General features: G+C 39.5%; 1 protein-coding gene across 3 annotated transcripts; it reads right to left on the reverse strand.

The window, feature by feature from the left end:
• Nucleotides 1-3,971: 3,971 nt before the first annotated feature.
• Nucleotides 3,972-20,687, reverse strand: rab5d.S (RAB5D, member RAS oncogene family S homeolog). Of its 3 annotated transcripts, none has more exons than XM_018237186.2 (6): nucleotides 20,598-20,687; nucleotides 17,072-17,271; nucleotides 15,988-16,139; nucleotides 9,608-9,730; nucleotides 7,275-7,368; nucleotides 3,972-4,932 (listed from the first exon to the last, which is right to left on the reverse strand). In XM_018237186.2, the coding sequence occupies exons 2-6, from the start codon at nucleotides 17,229-17,231 to the stop codon at nucleotides 4,820-4,822; spliced, it is 642 nt and encodes a 213-aa protein (XP_018092675.1). In that variant the 5' UTR covers nucleotides 17,232-17,271; nucleotides 20,598-20,687; the 3' UTR covers nucleotides 3,972-4,819.
• Between the last annotated feature and the right edge of the window lie 111 nt (nucleotides 20,688-20,798).

Consider the following 20,798-nt stretch of genomic DNA (forward strand, 5'->3'; position numbering starts at 1 on the left):
TCAATAATGCACAGACACAGGGGTGACCATTTTCAGGATACAAAACATAAATCATAAAAATAAAACCTAGCCCACTGGGCACTACCTTCACACTTTGAAGCAGTCCCTGACTAGACTGGGCCCCTTGTGGACGACCAGCACAACAAATAGTTTGGCTCACCCCTGTACTCACAGGACTCCTTCCTGTAGTGGTTATTCAGCCTCCTGGCTTCCTCACTCTCTTCACAGTACTCTCTGTGAGAGTCACGGGCTCCCTCTGCTTCTTGCAGTAACAGGCAGCACTCCCAGCTCCTCTGGGAGTTCCTCACACAGCCAGGTCTCCTACCTGCTGTGCCCTGTTGAGAGACAAACTCTCCCATTCTAATTAACCTTAAATAGTCTTTCCACAGGACAGCTTTCCTGTGGAAGTTGAACTCCAGTCTCTGGACTGGCTCTATGGAATGGAGTCCCTGGCTACTGAAATCTTTAAACAGAGCACTGATTCTCTGTTTAATAACTCCCTTCCTGGAGCATATCTCAATACCTGGGGAGAAATTAAAGGCTAGAGTGATCTTTTTCCACCTTTTCCTAGTCACTCTACCACAATATATATATATTTCCCTGAAGAAAGTTCCTGTGTGGAACTGAAACGTCGGATTGAATAAACCTGCTCACGTTTTTGACATTATATCCTTGTCTTCAAATCCTTGGAGTGCTGTCCCACCCTGCACCTGTATATATATATATATATATATATATATATATATATATATATATATATATACATATATATATACACATATATATATATATATATATATATATATATATATATATATATATGCACTCTAAAGGCTTTAAAGTATATATATATAAGTATAATAAATGCTATTGCATATGTACCCAAAACAGGGGTTATTTTGTTACAAAGTTATGATCATAAAATTGATAAGCCACCATACCACGTCAAGGTAAACCCCGAATGGCGGTCCCTAACTTGTTTTATTTATTTTTTTGTGCATTCTAGCATTACCTGTAATCAGTCCATTGAACGCTGTTTTTTCACTGAGGGCTAAATCCTCCCCAGCCAGCAATCAGGCTTTTAAAGGAGAGATATTCCCAAAACAAACGCCCAATTTTAAAAGCATAGGATCACCATAGGATCACCACCTTGACGTGGTATGGTGGCTTATCAATTTTATGATCATAACTTTGTAACAAAATAACCCCTGTTTTGGGTACATATGCAATAGCATTTATTATACTTATATATATACTTTAAAGCCTTTAGAGTGCTCCCACAACCCCCCTGTTTTGATATTGTATATTTAGCCAGGAGCTGTGGCATAGCTTCAGTGGTTGTAGCAACCCATACCCCCCCTTTAAACTAGTGGTGATCCTATGCTTTTAAAATTGGGCGTTTGTTTTGGGAATATCTCTCCTTTAAAAGCCTGATTGCTGGCTGGGGAGGATTTAGCCCTCAGTGAAAAAACAGCGTTCAATGGACATTGATTACAGGTAATGCTAAAATGCACATAAAATATAAAACAAGTTAGGGACCGCCATTCGGGGTTTACCTTGACGTGGTATGGTGGCTTATCAATTTTATGATCATAACTTTGTAACAAAATAACCCCTGTTTTGGGTACATATGCAATAGCATTTATTATACTTATATATATACTTTAAAGCCTTTAGAGTGCTCCCACAACCCCCCTGTTTTGATATTGTATATATATATATATATATATATATATATATATATATATATATATATATATATATATATATATATATATATATATATATATATATACATATATACACAGTATATAAATATATATTTATAATATATATAGCGAATAAAGTATATAAATATATATTTATAATATATATAGTGAATAAAAGTAAAGTAAATAAAAGGTTTTACATTTGTGATACATTGAACTGATTTTACACCAACTCATTTAGACATCTTACCATGTAATTTATAATAAAGATATTTTATAGCAGACATTTGACAGTCTGCTGCCCATCAATGATAAGTACATTGAGCTAAATTAAAGTCTGACTGTTGAAGATCAAGGAGTATTACCACATTTGGGCAAAATACATTCAGGAATAGGCATCTCTCAGTGCTCCATTGCACAAATAGTGACTCACTTACTACAGGCATGTCATTTGCTGCTACAACTTGGACACCCATATTGCTAAGGGCAGTGCTATGATAGCACCTCCTGGAAGAAGTCTGTCTAGTCACATTTAGAGCAGCAAGGCAGTGTGCATAGATACATTCTTGGCTACTAGGTTAATATGTAATAGCTGTACAGCTCCCTCAATCTGCATATGTATTCAGTGTTTGTTTAGGGGCAGATTTATCAAAATACAAGTTTGTGGGAAAAAATTACAACAAAACTTGCTCGATTTTTTTCTCTCGAATAGTAACTTAAGAAAATGTCCAAGTTATGTTATGGCACAATGTAAGAAAAGACGTTAGGCACTCCTATGCCCATATAAATAAAACTGTGACTGCCATGTTAAATCGCTGAAATTAGTGCCATATTGCTGTTATCCTGGATATCGTTTTTTTGAGATGACAGGGCAATGAAGTACTGGATGTTACAAATAAAGCAACGTAAGCAGTATGATTGTATGGCAACTATTTGTGCATTGATGGTGCCTCTTTCCTCTTACCTGTCTCGCCTTATTGGTATAAGAGGAGCAACTATTACTTTATAACTAAATAACAGCTGAGGGAATGTTGAGAAGTGAGGGAGAAGGAGCAGGCAGCGTTAAACAGCACAAGAACGTAATGCACAGGCTCGTAGACTGAGACAGGGGCCAGACAGCTCAGGCTGTTGAATTATAACCTATAAAACCTCTACACCACCACAGTTATTTATTTTCATAGGCTGAAAAAAAAAAAAAACATTTGCCTATAGAGCTCACACTTTTATGTATTTTTGAAACCTGCCTTACGGGCGCTTGACCCAGAGGAAGGGAAAAAAACCACCCCCATCCATAACCTCTCAAATTGACTCCAGTAATTTAAAAACCATTGTTGCACTACAGCACCGACTTCTCCAGTGCTAGGGTGCTTTATTTCAACAACAACTATACAATGGTTTAGAAAAGACTGCATAAAACATGTGGTGTCAGCAACCTGCCACATTCATACAGATAACTCCAGTTTCCTGCACCCTGTAATGCTGCCAAAGGATTCTGAACAGCTTATTCCTAGAAACATCAAGTTGAAAATCTGTATTCCACTTAGGGGCGGATTCACTATGGGTCGAATATCGAGGGTTAATTAACCCTCGTTATTCAACTAGGAATTAAAATCCTTCGACTTCGAATATCGAAGTCGAAGGATTTAGCGCAGAAAATTCGATCGGATTATTCCTTCGATCAAACGATAAAATCCTTCCAATCGAACGATTCGAAGGATTTTAATCAAGCCTATGGGGACCTTCCCCATAGGCTAACATTGACTTCGGTAGCTTTTATCTGCCGAACTAGGGGGTCGAATTTTTTTTTAAAGAGACAGTACTTCGACTATCGAATGGTCGAATAGTCGAACGATTTTTAGTTCGAATAGTTCGATTCGAAGTCGTAGTCAAAGGTCGAAGTAGCCCATTCGATGGTCGAAGTAGCCCAAAAAAACCTTCGAAATTCGAAGTTTTTTTACTTCGAATCCTTCACTCGAAGTTAGTGAATCAGCCCCTTAGTGTTAGTGATTAGCGCTATTACTTGTTTTGGACCCCAACATATGGCCTTCCATGCAAGTAGCGCACCAGATGTTTACTATTTGCCTATTTGCAATTAGTTAAAATTGCCACTTAATTTTCCACTGATTAGAATAGACCGGTATTAACAGTATTATAAGTTGTACATGTAAGCTTTCCGATTCCATTGATCAATTAGAACATTACAATGTTTGCAAATAAGAGCAGGCAAGTACCAGATATCAGAAAATAACAGCCTGTACCAGATGGATTTGATCATCACTTTAATCTTACATTAAAAATCAATATTTAGGAGTTATTTCAAGTAAAACATTATCTGAAGGTGCAAATACAAAAGTCATGTTTAGATGTTCTATTTTTTTGCGCTTTACAATGTGAGTAGAGTAATTTACACGCAGGTGACTAGGAGATCAGGGTTTTCAGATAAACAGAAATGTATTAAAGGGTAAGTAAAGTGCCATCATTTCACAGGGCTTTGTTCTTTGCTAAGGGAGATGCAGTTGGCACACAGGCCTTACAAAGGTTGGAGAGGACTGTCATCTTCCTGTCTGATCCTTGAAGTTCAACCGGACAGTAGTTGTAGAGGTTTAATATGAAAGTATACCACGCAAGCACCACTCCCCATGTGCCAGGTTAAACCAGATGAGCTGCTGAATTCTCACCTGTCCCATTCAGTTGGACTTGGGCCTGCTGTTTTTTTTTTAGGAATCCAGAGTTGTAGTCTCATTACAGAGCGATAATTTAGACATGTGCAGCATAGAGATTACATTAGATTTAGCTGTAGGGGTTATTAGCAGCCAACTGGACATGTTTGGATAGGCGAATATTGTCTCATATGTCTCAATTCTGCAGCACATTTATTCTGCCTATTTCCTAAGTTAGTTCTGGAGTTTGCAGGCTGAGTGGGTTTAGGCTTTTTTTCTGCTTTACTCATCATCTTAATACTGTATGATATTAAAAAAAAAAAAAAAAACCTGGAAAAAATATCAAGACAAATTCCACCTGCCGTGGAAAACCAGGAGGCAGCAGGCAGACCAGTGTTTACAACTGTTGTGTAAAAGATGCATATTGAAGGGTTCTTGCGCTGTATAGTATCAGTTCCCACAACACCCACTTCTTGGCTGCTGCTCCGAACCATGGACATTTACACCTCGGTTGTGGGCCGCGTGTGTGGGGTTTTGGGCATCGGATTTCGGCATTTTCTTTGCTGAAAGAGATAAGAGATAAATATAATGTTAAACATGTCCATTAATTTACATTGAAAGCATGCAAATGCATTAGAAGCCAGTTGATTAATAGATTTGGAAATTAATGCTTTGATTTGCCTATAAAGCGGTCTCCTCACAGCTTGGGATATTTTGATCCTCCTCTATGCCAGTGGCCTAGGGGCTGTTCCCCTGTGCTGGGTTAAAGTGATACTGACACTAAAAAAATACTTTTTAAAATATGAATGTGAATGTACATTAAAAGTTACCTATAGGTCATGCTGTTTTTTGCGGAGAGGTTTGTTTTTGAAAGTAATTGTTAGTTGAAGTTCCTAAAGCGGACTGTTTTGCCAACCTACAGCCTGTTCAAAAATATGCAACTCCTGCAAGACAGGTCAGCACAGTGCAGGGACAGGACAATACAGTGCACACTCAGCAGATGTAATATGTTAAGTAAATAATGCTAAACATCAGACATGATGGGTGTATCATTGTGACATGACAGTAGCAAGAACATGACAAAGAACATGACAAAGTGCAGATGTGCTCATAGGGAAGAACTGTATCCAATGGCTATTCATCCATACAATGGCGTACAGTGGCTGTGTAATGTTGTGGTATATAGTAAGGTCAGATGGAGTGTGCATGTGAGAGAGAGACTGTCCGGTCCCTGAGTATTCAGGAGCCTTATGCCTTGGGGGAAGAAACTGTTACACAGTCTGGTAGTGAGGGCCCTAATGCTTTGGAGAGAGTCAGATTGGTAATATAAAATCATTGGTCAAATACTTTATGGAAAAATTATAAGCATGCAAAGTCAATTTTATGGTAGATGTAAAAAAGGTAACATTTTTGGTGTTAGTATCTCTTTAAAAGATCTTCCTACATCCACTGCTATGGTCAGTAACCTTCTGACTAAGTCTAATTTTCTGTGAGAGGCTTACGTCAGTCCCATTGACATATGCTCCAGTCTGAAGGGTGAACTTTTCAAATTCATTATTTATTTTTTAGAGTTTTTTTTAATTATTTGCCCTCTTCTTCCGACTCTTTCCAGCTTTCTAATAGGGGGTCCCTGATCCCATCTAAAAAAATGCTCTGTAAGGCCAAATTGGCTGTTTGGACCCTCTCCTATTTATATTGCAGTCTCTTATTCAAATCAAATGATCATTTGGACCCTAGCAACCAGATTACTGAAATTACAAACTGGAGAGCTGTTGAATAAAAAGCTAAATAATTCAAAAACCACAATTAGTACAAAATGAAAACCAAATTGTCACAGAATATCACTCTCAACATACTTAAAGTTGACAAAAATGTGAGCAACCCATTTAAGCTGATAAATGACTCATCAGGAATCTCTTTGATGAGAGATGAAAACAAATATCAGATATAAGGGCTGATTATTTTGTATTACTCCAACAAGATATTTCACCAATTTCATAATCTCTTTTCACCTTAAATGATACATTTTCTGTACAGCGTAATAGAGTTTCAAACTGACTGAATTGACTTATTGAACTAGAGCATAAAAACACTGGATGATGAGTAATAGAGGTTGAGAAGGTGGACTAGAAAATGAAAGGCAGTTTACAAATAGGGGTGAATGTTTAGTAGAGGCACAAATCGAATTCATGTGAGTTTTTTTAAAACTCCCAAAAACTCGAAATTCGACCCAACAAAATGTATTAATAAAATTAAATTTTCTCAGCTCAGACGAATTGAATCAACCCGAAAACTTGAATTGAAAAAAAATTTGAATGTGAGGAAGGCTGCAAATTGATCCCTGGACCTCTCCCATTGACTTATACTGCAATTTGGCAGGTTTAAGGTGGTGAAAAGTCGAATTTGAGTTCTTAAAGGGCCAGAGTAAGATAAATTTTGAACCCTTTGAATTAAAACTCAAATCGGGTTTGGATAATTCACAATTTGAATTTGAGAGTTTTGACCAGAAAATATTTCAAAAACTTGAATTTTCACTTTGACCCTTAATATATCTGCCCCGTAATGATATGTCAATGTCAGCAAGTGTTTGTGGCTAACAATGGATTCTAATATATTCATATTCGGGTATTTTCAGCCAAGCCATGTGATTAGTGGTCTGTGTGTGGGCCCAGCCATAAGTGATTTGGCCCATCAAAGTTTGGCGTTATGGCAAATATGGTGATGTGCTGAAGCAGGAAATAAACAGAAGGATACAACCACCAGAATGTGCACAAGATCATCAGCTGACCCAAAACTGCTCCTCTGTTGAGTCAATGACAGATTGACCATGGACTGATCAGGAGGATTAGTGGAATTCAGCCATTCCATAGGAGTCTCCTATAAGCACTGCCGATGCTATACATACCTATTGCTAAAAACAACTCATTTACATTCATGGCGGTTTTGGCAGATGTTTCCATGAATAAGAGTCCAGTGTCTTCTGCATAAGTTTGAGCTTCCTGTGTGAGGAAAAAAAAAAACAACTCATCTCATACAATGTTACTGCAGGGTATCCATGTTTGAAAAATAGAGAAAAAGCCAGTATGTATAATATTATTTTGTATTACTATAGCGATCAGTTATACCTTAAAAATATGGCCTTCCTGTATTCTTAATCATCATTGTTCATTTTGTCTATGTTTATCAAACAAATTATAGAATATATGTAATTGCTTCAGTCTGTTTTATTTTTGGTCATTTTAAGAAAAAATGAAAATTTTACTGGCTCACCTTATCATTTTTAGCTGCCATACAATGACCAGTAGAGGCACACCATTAGCACACTGCTAAACCATCATTGCAAGAATGAGACCCTCAGGAAGCAGATTTTAAGATCCCACTGGATCGGTGGCATATCTACGTTATCAGCAGACTGCTGGGGCCCTGTAAGTGCATGCATCCGGTGCTGTTGGGTCCATGGTAACGTGTGAGGCTGGGGTTCTTAGGTTATTTTAAATTGTTTTGCAGGGGATCTTGGAAAGTCAAGGTATACCACTGCACTCGCTCATGGTCTGCCCCATGAAATCTGACTGCAATCAGTAGGTCTTAAAAGTGAGAGGGGCTGCAGCTTCCTCCAGATTCTACTAAAATGTGATTGTTATGACCTTAGGTTATTGGTGTAAAGTCAGTGCAAACATATAAAACAGAAATGCTGGCCAAAAGCATGGGCACTAATAAAACTGCCTAAGTTTCCATTCTCCATACAGACACAGTCTTCCTAATCACTTCCCATACTCCTCCTATTGTGTTATGACACTTTCTAGATGTGTGATTTGAGAAAGGTATGTCATCAGAGGGAAGGTTCAACCAGTTAGAAACAAGCAAACACTAAAATAGTCATGAATAGTTGCTTCCACCAAAGAAGCCTATATGTCCTGCAAAAGGGCAGGTACCAGAAAAAGGGTTGCCATAAGGCTATGGGTGGTAAACTTTTAACTGAACTTTTAGCATGATAAAGGAAGTGATATTACAAGGCAATTTGCAAATCTTTTTTGTGAAATATTTATATTTTTTCTTGTACAACAATCAGCTTAATTGTCCTAGCAAACAGGAGGCATGCAATTAGGAAATCAGGATGGAAGATAAATAATTGAGGCCCGAATAAAATATAAAATTCAGGATAAAACCGAAGTATCAAAGTCATTCTGTCCTTTAGCTGCCAGAGTCAGTTCAATTAAAAAGATAGCATATTCAGTTGCAAGCCAGAAAGAGCAAAATTGGAAGCACAAGTGAAAACTATACAGAATAATAGAATGAAACACTAGTTAGAGCAGGGCTATCAATTTAATTCAATTTAAAGTGGACCTGTCATCCAGACACAAAAATCTGTATAATAAAAGTCCTTTTCAAATTAAACATGAAATCCAATTTCTATTTTTTATTAAAGCATTCATAGCTGTTGTAAGCTCATTTAAAAATCTCAGCTGTCAATCAAATATTGTCTGCCCCTCCTCTATGCCCGTGGCATAGAAGCGGGGCAGACAATTACTTTCACTTTCCATTCAGCACTTCCTAGATGTCACTGCTCTCCACACATTCCCTGTTCTCTTTACCGTTTAATTGTGTAGCCAGGGCAAGGAAAGGGACATCAGGTCCCCCATTCTGGTGCACAAACAAGATTCTGAGATGATGCAAGGCTTGCCTTAATAAAACTGTCCAAAAAATGGCTGCTTCCTGCTTGCTATAATTATGAATTCCCAGACTGAAGGAAACAAGATTCAAATAATTTATATAGTGTAATTAAAGTTCATTTTGCTTGACTAATGTGATAAAATAGGATTTGGAATGTTTTTCTTTTTTGGGTGACGGGTCCCCTTTAAGATGAATTTGGTAATCCATATCAGAAACTGAAACAATAGAATAATAAATACACACACACTAGGTCACAGGCAGGTACAGTGCCCCACTTCAGTTTGTGTATATAGGCTTCTGGGCCCTATGTTCGCCCATGTTACTGCTTAGCCTCCATTTTGCATGCATTCCCAAAGGTTATTGTTATTAAAATGTAAAATACCAGCATAAAAACAGGTTTTACCTACATTAGTTCTCTTTTTAAAAGAAATGGGAAAGTGGGCTTGTTATAGATAACCAGAAATAAATTGTGCATTCATATTCAAAAGCCAGGATATTGTCTGAAACAAGTTAAGTGGCAACATCATAGAAGTGTCATTTCCTAACTTTACAGCTTGGGAGTCTTACCTCATACTCCACCATCCGTTTCTCTGCCAAATCGGATTTATTTCCAGCCAAAGCAATAACGATATTTGGGCTAGCCTGTCTCTGTAACTCCTTCACCCAAGCCTTCGCCCTGTCAAATGTCTCCTGTAGGGGTTAAAAGTATATTATGCTTCAGTAATGTGAGTTAATATTTACACCACACAACCAAGACTGCGATTTATAATAACTGAGTAAGCCTTTTTATTGTAAATCATATGAGGTGTGTTCGAATATTACCTCATTGTTGCTATATGGCAGAGTGGAAGTTACAGGGAATATGTCACTCAAACATAAAAAGCATTTTTGTAATTAAAACATCAATACCTGTTGTAAATCGATTTTAAAATATTAGTTGTCAATCATATATTGCCTTCCCACCAGGCACGGACTGGCAATCTGTGGATTCTGCCAAATGCCAGAGGGGCATTTACATGTTTACATGCAAAACTCAAGCAAGGGAGACTGAGAAGCAGTCTTTCTATAGGGACAGTAAGAAAAATAACTATATTGTGTCTTTTAGTTTTCTCTGACTCAGGCTGCAACTGTGTTATGGTGTTAGGTGATAGTTGTAATTCAACCACAGTTGAATATAATTAAAATAATCAGGTCCCACAGGCCCCATGTTCTGTCACCACTAATGAGAGCTCTGCTTGTAGGCCTCAACAATGTATTTCTTGCCGTCTATAACTCAGCTATCTGATTGTGTATTTATTATTAACATGTATTTATATAGCACCAACATATTGCGTAGCACTGTAAAGTAAATGTGATTATACAACTAAATCACATGAATTATATACATAGAACATATGGAGTTACATACATCACAATCAATACAGGTACAAAAGGCGAGGAAAGCCCTATGCAAAAGAGCATACACTCTAAAGGGAAGGGAGTAATACACAAGGTGTGGGAGTGGGCAAGGTCGAATTAAGTGGGTGAGAAATGTGGTACTGTATGTGGTGTTGCATTTGGTAGTTAAGTAGAATGAGGGTAAGTTTCTCGAAAGTAGTGCGTTTTAAGAGATTTCTTGAAAGCAGAAAGGTTGGGAGAAAGTCGGACAGACCGTGGGACAGCGTTCCAGAGGAGGGGTGCAGCCCTTGCAAAGTCTTGAATGCAACCATGTGAGGAGGTAATGAGAGAAGAGTTGAGTAGCAGGTCAGTAGAGGATCGTAGTAAGCGGTTGGGTGAGTATATAGAGATGAGTTCAGAGATGTAGGGTGGGGCAGAGTTATGAAGTGCTTTGAATGTCAGGGTCATTAATTAGAATTTTATTCTGAAAGGTAGCGGAAGCCAGTGCAGGGATTGACAGAATGGTGTGGCAGAGGAGGAGCGGTTGCTGAGGTGTATGAGCCTCGCAGCAGTGTTCATTATGGACTGGAGAAGTGACAGTCTCTGGAGGGGAAGGCCAATTAAAAGAAAGTTACAGTAGTCTAGACGTGATATGACAAGAGAGTGAATAAGAATTTTGGCAGCATCTTGGGTGATAAATGATCGTATTTTGGATATATTCCTTAGGTGGAAGTGACATGATTTAATAAGTGACTGGATATGAGGAGTGAATGACAGGGCAGAATCTAGGATAACCCCAAGTCACCGGATAGTGGAATTGTTAGCTATGATGGATACTTCCGGGATGTTACTGGTGTTAGTTGGAGGAAAGAGAACCATTTCAGTTTTAGAGAGTCTTAATTTAAGGTAGCGTTGCGATATCCAGGTAGAGATAGTGGACAGGCAGGAGGAGACGCGAGTTAGGAGTTCTGAGTTGAGATCAGGAGATGAGAGACAGATCTGAGTATCATCAGCATAGAGGTGGTAGTTGAAACCATGCGAGTTGATTAATTTGAGGAGGGAGGAAGTATAGAAGGAGAATAGTAATGGTCCCAGGACAGAGCCTTGAGGAACCCCAACAGAAAGAGGTAGGGGAGAAGATGTTACTCAGTTGTAGGAGACACTGAAGGAACGCTTGGTGATGTAAGAGAACTAGGACAGGGCTGTGTCAGGAAGGCCAAGCGAGGAGGAGAGAGAGGGTGATCTACAGTGTCAAATGCAGCTGAGAGATCAAGCAGTATTAGTAGTGAGAAATGATTGTTGGCTTTAGAGGTTAAAAGGTCATTAGTTAGTCGAGTCAGGGCAGTTTCAGTGGAGTGTTGTGGCTTAAAACCAGATTGTAGGGGGTCCAGCAGGTTATTGTCAAAGAGGAATGAGGTTAATCGGTTGTAGACTAGGCACTCAAGTAGTTTAGAGATGAAAGGTAGCAGAGAGAAAGGTCGGAGGTTGTCAGGATTGGAGGGATCAAGAGAGGGTTTTTTCAGAATGGGGGTGACAAGAGCATGTTTTAGTTGAGAAGGAAACAGTCCAGATGTAGGGGGTCCAGCAGGTTATTGTCAGAGAGGAATGAGGTTAGTCGGTTGTAGACTAGGCACTCAAGTAGTTTAGAGATGAAAGGTAGCAGAGAGAAAGGTCGGAGGTTGTCAGGATTGGAGGGATCAAGAGAGGGTTTTTTCAGAATGGGGGTGACAAGAGCATGTTTTAGTTGAGAAGGAAACAGTCCAGATGTAGGGGGTCCAGCAGGTTATTGTCAGAGAGGAATGAGGTTAGTCGGTTGTAGACTAGGCGCTCAAGTAGTTTAGAGATGAAAGGTAGCAGAGAGAAAGGTCGGAGGTTGTCAGGATTGGAGGGATCAAGAGAGGGTTTTTTCAGAATGGGGGTGACAAGAGAATGTTTTAGTTGAGAAGGAAACAGTCCAGATGTAGGGGGTCCAGCAGGTTATTGTCAGAGAGGAATGAGGTTAGTCGGTTGTAGACTAGGCGCTCAAGTAGTTTAGAGATGAAAGGTAGCAGAGAGATAGGTCGGTGGATGTCAAGATTGGAGGGATCAAGAGAGGGTTTTTTCAGAATGGGGGTGACAAGAGCATGTTTTAGTTGAGAAGGAAACAGTCCAGTTGAGGGGGTCCAGCAGGTTATTGTCAGAGAGGAATGAGTAGTTTAGAAATGAAAGGTAGCAGAGAGATAGTTAGTGAAAGAAGTTTAGAGACAGAAGGGTTGTTAATGTTGTTAACGGGTATATTAAAGTCACCTAATACGATGGATGAGATGTTAGATAAAAGAAAGTAAGGAAGCCAGGCAGCAAAGTTGTCCAGAAATTGTGCAGTTGGTCCTGGTGGTCGATATATGACAGCAATGCAGAGTGAAACAGGAGAAAAGAGCCTAATGCAGTGAGCCTCAAATGAGGAGAATGATAGGGAGGGAACAGGTGGAACAACTTTAAAAGTACAGTGGGGAGAGAGAAGCAAACCTACCCCACCTCCAGGTCTGTTACCAGGCCTGGGAGTATGAGTAAGGTGTAGGCCCCCATAGGACAGGGCAGCAGGTGAGGCAGTGTCAGTAGGAGAAACCTGGTTTCAGTAAGTGTGCGAGTAGTTTAAAGGAATTTGCAATGAAATGGTCGTGTATAGCGGTGATTTTGTTGAAAACAGATGTGGCATTTCAGAGAGCACAGGAAAGATTAACTGGGTTTTTGGGTATAGGAGTAAGAGTTCTGTACTGTTGGAACTTGCACCGAAGAGAAGAAGCTTGTGGCCGTGATATAACTGGGATGGGGTAAGGGCCAGGGTTTGGGGAAATGTCCCCAGCTGCCAGCAATAGAAAGGAAAGATAGACTAAGTGAGAGCTGGATTTGTAAGTTCTTAGTTTGTATGAAAAAAAGAGGAGTTTCGGGGAATAGCTAAACAGAGTACTTTATAAACTTCATGTGTGGAGAGGGAAGGAGAGGAGAGTTGAGAGGCTGAGATTTGTATAGAACTGGGATTTGATGGGGGAGGTAGTGAAAAATGTTGTATGAAGCATGAGAGTGAAAGGAGGAGAAATACAGGATAAAGTGTTTGGAGTAAGAAGTTACAAACTGGAAGGTACAAACAGTAGTCTACCCATTAATTTACTGCATGCCTAAAATAGACTGTAATAAGCTCACATGAATTATTGAAAACTGGCTTGAATTATGCAGGATTGCACAAAGCAAAGAAAACAAATATAGGCCAGAGATGAGTCCTGCTGTTTATAAAGAATGATGCACATCGACATGCGGCACCTATAAGAAACATATTCAGTACCAAATGTTACAGGAACTTGACAGTTCATTTTAATTTGGGTGGCTGGGGATGCTCCCCCAACCCACCCTCAGTAATATCTGGCCTTCTTTACCCTCTGGGAGGGGACACCACAATCCATCAAAATGCTACTGCAGAGATACCTGGAATGCACACAAAAAGGCCAGGACGAGGTGGTATTGTTGGTGAGTTTGGGGCTAAATAATAATGCTGAGGAGTGGTTCTTTCTTTGTTAACCAATGTTTAACATTGCCAATGAAATGCCTTTGTAATTTGTCCAAATTGTGACTAAGGCTTTCAAAGAATTTAGGCAAAAACAATTGAATTCTCTCACCAATAATCAATACCAGAAAAAAATCAGCAAATACCGCGTGTCTATACAACTTATGGATTACTATCCTGACATACCAAACAATTAATTGCTTCACCAACAACATATTGCAGTTGGATCTAGGATATTACTACTGATATTGAACACCGGTCAATACTGGTTACAGGCCCGGACTGGCAATCTGTGGACTCTGGCAAATGCCAGAGGGGCTGCTATAAGGTGCCATAGAAAGTCAGTATTTAGTGGGCTGGTGGGGGCAGTTTGGGCCTCTGAGTGGGCTAATTGGGCCTCTGTGTACCTGAAATGGCAGGGCCTATTTTTTTAATTCTCAATCCAGACCTGACTGGTTACTTCATCAAGACACATCTTCTGACAAAGCTTGTGTCCAAAGATGAACAGAAGGCAAAGGCAGGCAGTTGAGGTTTCAGCCTTATTGCCCAATCATTGATGCATAAATGGGCACAACACTTGACACTTTGGACAGAATGTCCTATGATCCCATTGATTGGCCTATCTATTGATGTCTCTTAATTGGTATGTGTTGCGGCTTATTCAGATACTGAATAAGCACTGCACTGCGTATCTTGCACTGCGTATCTTGACAGCATATATAAATAATATGATGATGATACTGAAAGGGACTGCAGTTCCCTATTACTTCTATTTAGATAGTGTGAGCAGATCTGTTAGTTGGCCATCCATATGGGGTTTTGCTGTCTTAAAGGAGAACTAAACCCTAAAAATGAATATGGCTAAAAAATGACATTTGTTGTATACTGAACTGATTGAACCAGCCTAAAGCTTATGTTTCTCAAAAGCAGCAATGATCCAGGATTTCAAACTTGTCACAGAGGGTAACCATATTGAAAAGTGTCTGCAGCATTCACATGCTCAGTGGGCTCTGAGCAGCTGTTGAGAAGATAAGCTTAGGGGTTGCCACAAATAATCAAGGTTTGTCTGCAATATAAGCTGACGCTACAGGGCTGATTATTACATTTTGATGCGGACTATGTTGGTTTTTGAGCCGACACATACCAATAATTACAATGATGTGCTAATCAGCATAATATTGTGACAATTATATTCTATGTATTCAGTATATTGTGTGTCGGTCCCTAAGCTGAGTAACTGATAGCAGCACAGAGCATGTGCAGTGAATCAGCAGAAAAGAAGATAGGAAGCTACTTGGGCATCTTTGGAGGTACAGATCTTCTCTGCTAAAGGGTTGCCTTGGGTTGGTACAGAACCCCAAAACAAAAAATGTACAACATTTCTAGCCGACTTTTTAAGTTATGCTTTAGTTCTCCTTTAAGCCACACCAGTCTTTGACTTTTCTCTACAGCTGAAAGCAAACGTTTTGGCACCACTTTCCAAATTATATACAGTATATGTATAATCTAGACAAGCCAGATACCTAAATATTAAATTATTTGGTTATAATCACCAAAGGTTGTTCAGAGAAAAAATATCATCATCTAATGCTCATCTAATACTGACTTACTATTGTGTGTAAACTGCACATGCCACAATTACTATTGTCTTTTTGTCTGTGATATAATATGTAACTGTGCAAAACATTTTTTAACACACTGATTCCTGCTGTAGCGGTTTCCTACTTTTCACTTAAATATGTAATTTGGCCAGGGGCATCCAAACTTCTGCATTTAACTGTGCTGTATGTGTAATAAAGTAGATGAGTTTCTACAATATAACCCAGGCTATTGTTCTCTGATCTGGTTGCTTTGAGGCCCATACTCTGCAGTGCAAATAAAGACAATTGTATCATCCATGAAGACTGTAAAACTAGATTGATTCATATGTAGATACATCAAAGCTATCAATGTAAAAATATAATCAATGATTTCTGTAGCTGCATTATAACTGCAGGAAGATATAAAAGCATTAAGAGATAAATGATCTCACCGGTTTTGTGATATCAAACACCACAATGGCCGCCTGCGCTCCTCTGTAGTACATAGGTGCAAGGCTGTGGTAGCGCTCTTGCCCTGCTGTGTCCCAGATCTCAAACTTCACCGTTGTATCATCTAGACATACAGACTGTGCCAAAAAGGCAGCTGCAAAAACACAGAAAGAGTATAAGTGGATGATCTTCTTTTTATTCCTTTAACAAAATTATATTCCTTCTGATGCTGATGGAAGCAGCATGGAAAAAACTTTAATTGAATTTTGTGAGGACTGCAGAATTAAACCCTGGAATATAATTAATTATCTGTCATCTAAATTTTTTATATATGATATTTGATGGGCTTGATATTAAAATTCCTACAATATTCTGCTGTAACAAGCTCATAATACAGATATTATACAGTTAGTACTGAGTAGCTTTTGTGTGCACTGCTATAAACTGTGCACTGAATACAGCCTATGCATATAACTAGGAAAGCTGCCAAGCTTATTTTTATCTGTAATCATGTGATGTTTTGTAACCAGCATGAAGTGTGGTCTAGGAATTCCCACAGTTCCTTGCTGACGACAAGGTGAGATAAGTGTCAGGAGAACAAACAAGCAGGGACTCAGTAAGGAAGAGTGATATTTATACACAAACCTTATCGCACTAGTAGCAGGTTGGATTACATGTACCTGAAACCTCTGTTCAGTTTTGCTGCTGTACCACAAAATGCAAGACCTCAAGTACATAACTAAAACAAATATTATCCCAGCCTGCTTAGACACATTTTTAATAATCTGATATTTTACTCTGCAGCATTTATTTAGATTTTATTTTTTATTCATATAATCCCGATACGATTTCTGAAGCAAACACACCAGTTTTACCAGTACAGTAACAGTACCCTATATTGTCATTCCTATAGAACACTTTCACTTTTTGGCATTACTGTTCCTTTAAATGTTATAAAAGGTACCACCTTTAAAGTTTAAGTCTGCCAGACCATTGATGTAAATCTTTGGGTACAGCCTATAAGTAAACATTTTTAAGCAGTCACAAAAACCTAAATCTTTCTTCGGACATGTTCAGTTTTATTACCGCCTATGGTGGTCTCTTGAAACTCATCAAATTGGCCTTTGACAAACCGCAGTACTAGACTGGACTTTCCAACCGCCATATCTCCAAGAAGCACCAGCTTGAACTGGCAGATTTTCGTCTGTCCCACTCCATTAGCCCTTAAGCTTCCCCTGTTGGCCATGGCGTCCTGGGTTCACCCCTTGTTGTCTTCTTCTCTTTGACTGATGTGAAGAGATTTGTTGTAAAAGCCACTCCAATACCAATTTGCTTATGCTACAAAATAAACACAAAGAACACCCTTTGGTTTGCTTTGCTATAATATACACATTGGATCACTAATTCAACAGCCACAGTAATCTTTTTTCCCATGAATTTGTTAGCAGAGTTCCATTCTTCCTGCTTAATCTATGTTAAAATCTCCCTCCCCCAAAATTCTTTCTTAACTTCAATCTGGATTAAAATTTAGCTATACCCCTCACATCAGATTTATAGGATGAGAACAGCTGCAATTGCTTATGAAGCATTCATACAAGCTAGAAATTTCAGTGCTTTAAAATCAAAGTATCACAGAAAAGGCTTTGATATTCACATAAAAATCGGAAAATTGGGCAGGGGTCAAAAATTGTTGCTATTGCATATTTATATATTGAATCCCTATAAATAGGACATCCAATGATCACCCTGAACAGTGTCACAAAAGGGTCAACTGTACCTTTTTGACGTGAAACTGTCCCGGAAAGCTTGGACCATTTTTAAATCAATGTGGTTTCTTACTATTCACATACAGAGCTACACAACCTGCAGATCATGCATACATTTATGTCTTTATATAATAACCATTCATAACATTTTGTTTTAAAGACACAAATTCTTCAAAGGTTTTCTAAAAATGCAATTGTATTAAAGGAGATCACCCTAAGCAGCATTGAGATCCACTGCATCAGCCTGGGTGCAGGTACATGGAGTGGATTTCGGCATTAAAATGCAATACTTACAATTTCTGGAGCCAAAATATGCTCTGTGTGCCTGCACCTGGCCAAAGAAGTGTCTCTGGGTGCAAACACAGAAGAATGCAGAATCAAGTGTAGGGGCTGATTCAGCCCAGTGTGGCTGTAGCCTTTTGAGAAGCTCCTGGCTTGGCATAAGTTAAACAAATATCACCCGCAAGTAAAAATATCTAAACACTCTCACTACTGGGCCGACAAAAGGAAATAAATTAGGCTTCCTGCCTGGTGGACAGTAAGGGGGATGTCATATGTATCCAGACAAAACAGCTGATACAAAAAACAATGAAAACTATTAATTATACCAGTAAACCACAAGGAGGTAGACCAGAAACATTTTAAGTTAGGTATTTAGAATAGCATATATAACAAATAATGACATATTTCCCTATGTGATGAAAATAGATAGCATCATCTTTTTTGCTAAAGTAGCGCACCCACCCAGGATTCCATATTTCTGCCTAGAAAGCGGGTTTTCTTAAAAAAAAAAAAACAAATGAATGCAAGAGTTAACATCTGCCATTGCAACTGTCTGCATGACGGGACACCTGACACACTGTTGTGTTGAAACAACACTGCTGTTTTATCAGCCTATTAAGTGGATGTAAGAGGAGACTTTATAGTTTAGAAGAGATAAAACACATTCAGATATCATTCACTTGGAAACACTCTCTCATTACTTTGAAGTAGCAAAATAAACAAAACTATATTACTACGGAGTACTCAAATGTGACTTCTTGTTCTAGGTCAGTTACCTAATGGGCCCCTGTTGCTGTGAGATGTTACAGAACAAACTACCTGAGTCACATAATACTTAGGTTATGGGCACACAGGCTGAAGGCTCTGGCTAGTGTCAGCCTCGGTATTTTTGCAGACTGATAGAAGCTCAGTGCCCCTGATTTGAATTCGATCCGACTGTGTACACTCACACAAAGCAGAGCTGAACTGAGGTCAGATGCCTCCTTTCACGTATTTGGGCTGACTTGGGTTCAAATCAGTGGAGATGGGGCACTGGCAGATCTGGTTGTTCCAGTCTGCAAAAACATGGAGGCTAACTTCAGCCTATATGCCCATAGCATAACAGTGCAAGAGGGCCATTGAGAGCCTTGCAAAAATACAAATGCAGTCACACAAGCACAGTGTGGAAATCAAATATGAAACAGTAGGTCCTGCACAGTTCCCATGAACACCCATTGCACCCTGTGCCACAAATGAGTGCTTCATGATACTGGTAGCCAGTTGCCTTCTCACACAGAAGCTTCCCATTTACTGGCTCAAGGCACACTGATGACATCACAAGCTCTTGAACACGGACATGACACTTGCTGGCGATGAACTGAAAAGGTATGGGGCCTTGAGTGATATAAGGACCCAAGTGGGAGACGCTGGTAAAAAGCAACATTCTGGATCACAAATCTTACAACATGGAGTTCCAGTGATCGGATATGCAAATCACTAAAAGAGCGGTATGCTACTGACAGTGCTATAGTCTATTAGAGGGGCAGTCTGGCACTATTACTGTCTGTGCTGTAGTGTATTAGAGGGGCAGTCTGGCATTGCTACTGTCTGTGCTGTAGTGTATTACATGAGCAGTCTGGCACTATTACTGTCTGTGCTGTATTGTATTAGATGAGCAGTCTGGCATCATTACTGTCTGTGCTGTAGTGTATTAGAGGACAGTAGCACTATTACTGTCTGTGCTGTAGTGTATTAGAGGACAGTCTGGCACTATTACTGTCTGTCCTGTAGTGTATTAGAGGACAGTCTGGCACTATTACTGTCTGTGCTGTAGTGTATTAGATGAGCAGTCTGGCATTGCTACTGTCTGTGCTGTAGTGTATTACATGAGCAGTCTGGCACTATTACTGTCTGTGCTGTATTGTATTAGATGAGCAGTCTGGCATCATTACTGTCTGTGCTGTAGTGTATTAGAGGACAGTAGCACTATTACTGTCTGTGCTGTAGTGTATTAGAGGGGCAGTCTGGCATTGCTACTGTCTGTGCTGTAGTGTATTACATGAGCAGTCTGGCACTATTACTGTCTGTGCTGTATTGTATTAGATGAGCAGTCTGGCATCATTACTGTCTGTGCTGTAGTGTATTAGAGGACAGTAGCACTATTACTGTCTGTGCTGTAGTGTATTAGAGGACAGTCTGGCACTATTACTGTCTGTCCTGTAGTGTATTAGAGGACAGTCTGGCACTATTACTGTCTGTGCTGTAGTGTATTAGATGAGCAGTCTGGCATTGCTACTGTCTGTGCTGTTGTGTATTAGAGGGACAGTCTGGCATAGCTACTGTCTGTGCTGTAGTGTAGTGTAGTAGGGGGGGCAGTCTGGCATTGTTGCATTCTGGGCTGTAAATATCATGGGGTACAAGGCACAGCACAGTAAAACAGATTATAATACAGTTTCTCCCAGTGTGGCAAATACTTAGTGCAGGCATAAAACAGGATTCTATATAACATACTAGAAACCATAAGTGTGTGCGGCAGCTGAGCTCGTGTTTCCATAACCCCAGTCCAAGCTCCCCATATACAGCACCTGAGTCTCCTGATCTCTTTTTCCTTCCTCTCGGTTTCCTTCCTCTGTGAACACAGGAGGGGCGGGGCTTGAAGGGGCTGCGGGACAAACAGAAATAACCCTGGATGAGGCACAGACGCAGCACTGCCTATAACACTGCCTGATTGTTTCCCAGGGTCGTGCAGCTTGGGGCCTGTCCTGTTCGGTGGATGAATGGAATTG

The sequence above is a fragment of the Xenopus laevis genome, chromosome 9_10S (genome assembly GCF_017654675.1).
Source record: "Xenopus laevis strain J_2021 chromosome 9_10S, Xenopus_laevis_v10.1, whole genome shotgun sequence".
Taxonomy (NCBI): Eukaryota; Metazoa; Chordata; class Amphibia; order Anura; family Pipidae; genus Xenopus; species Xenopus laevis.

Excerpts from the sequence above, each read along its gene's own strand:
- rab5d.S (XM_018237186.2), bottom strand. The coding sequence starts at position 17,231 with ATGGCCAACAGGGGAAGCTTAAGGGCTAATGGAGTGGGACAGACGAAA. Across the intron at positions 16,140-17,071 it reads TCAAGAGACCACCATAGGCG|CTGCCTTTTTGGCACAGTCT; the intron begins GTAATAAAACTG and ends GTGTTTTTGCAG. Across the intron at positions 4,933-7,274 it reads TGAGTTGTTTTTAGCAATAG|CAAAGAAAATGCCGAAATCC; the intron begins GTATGTATAGCA and ends TATCTCTTTCAG.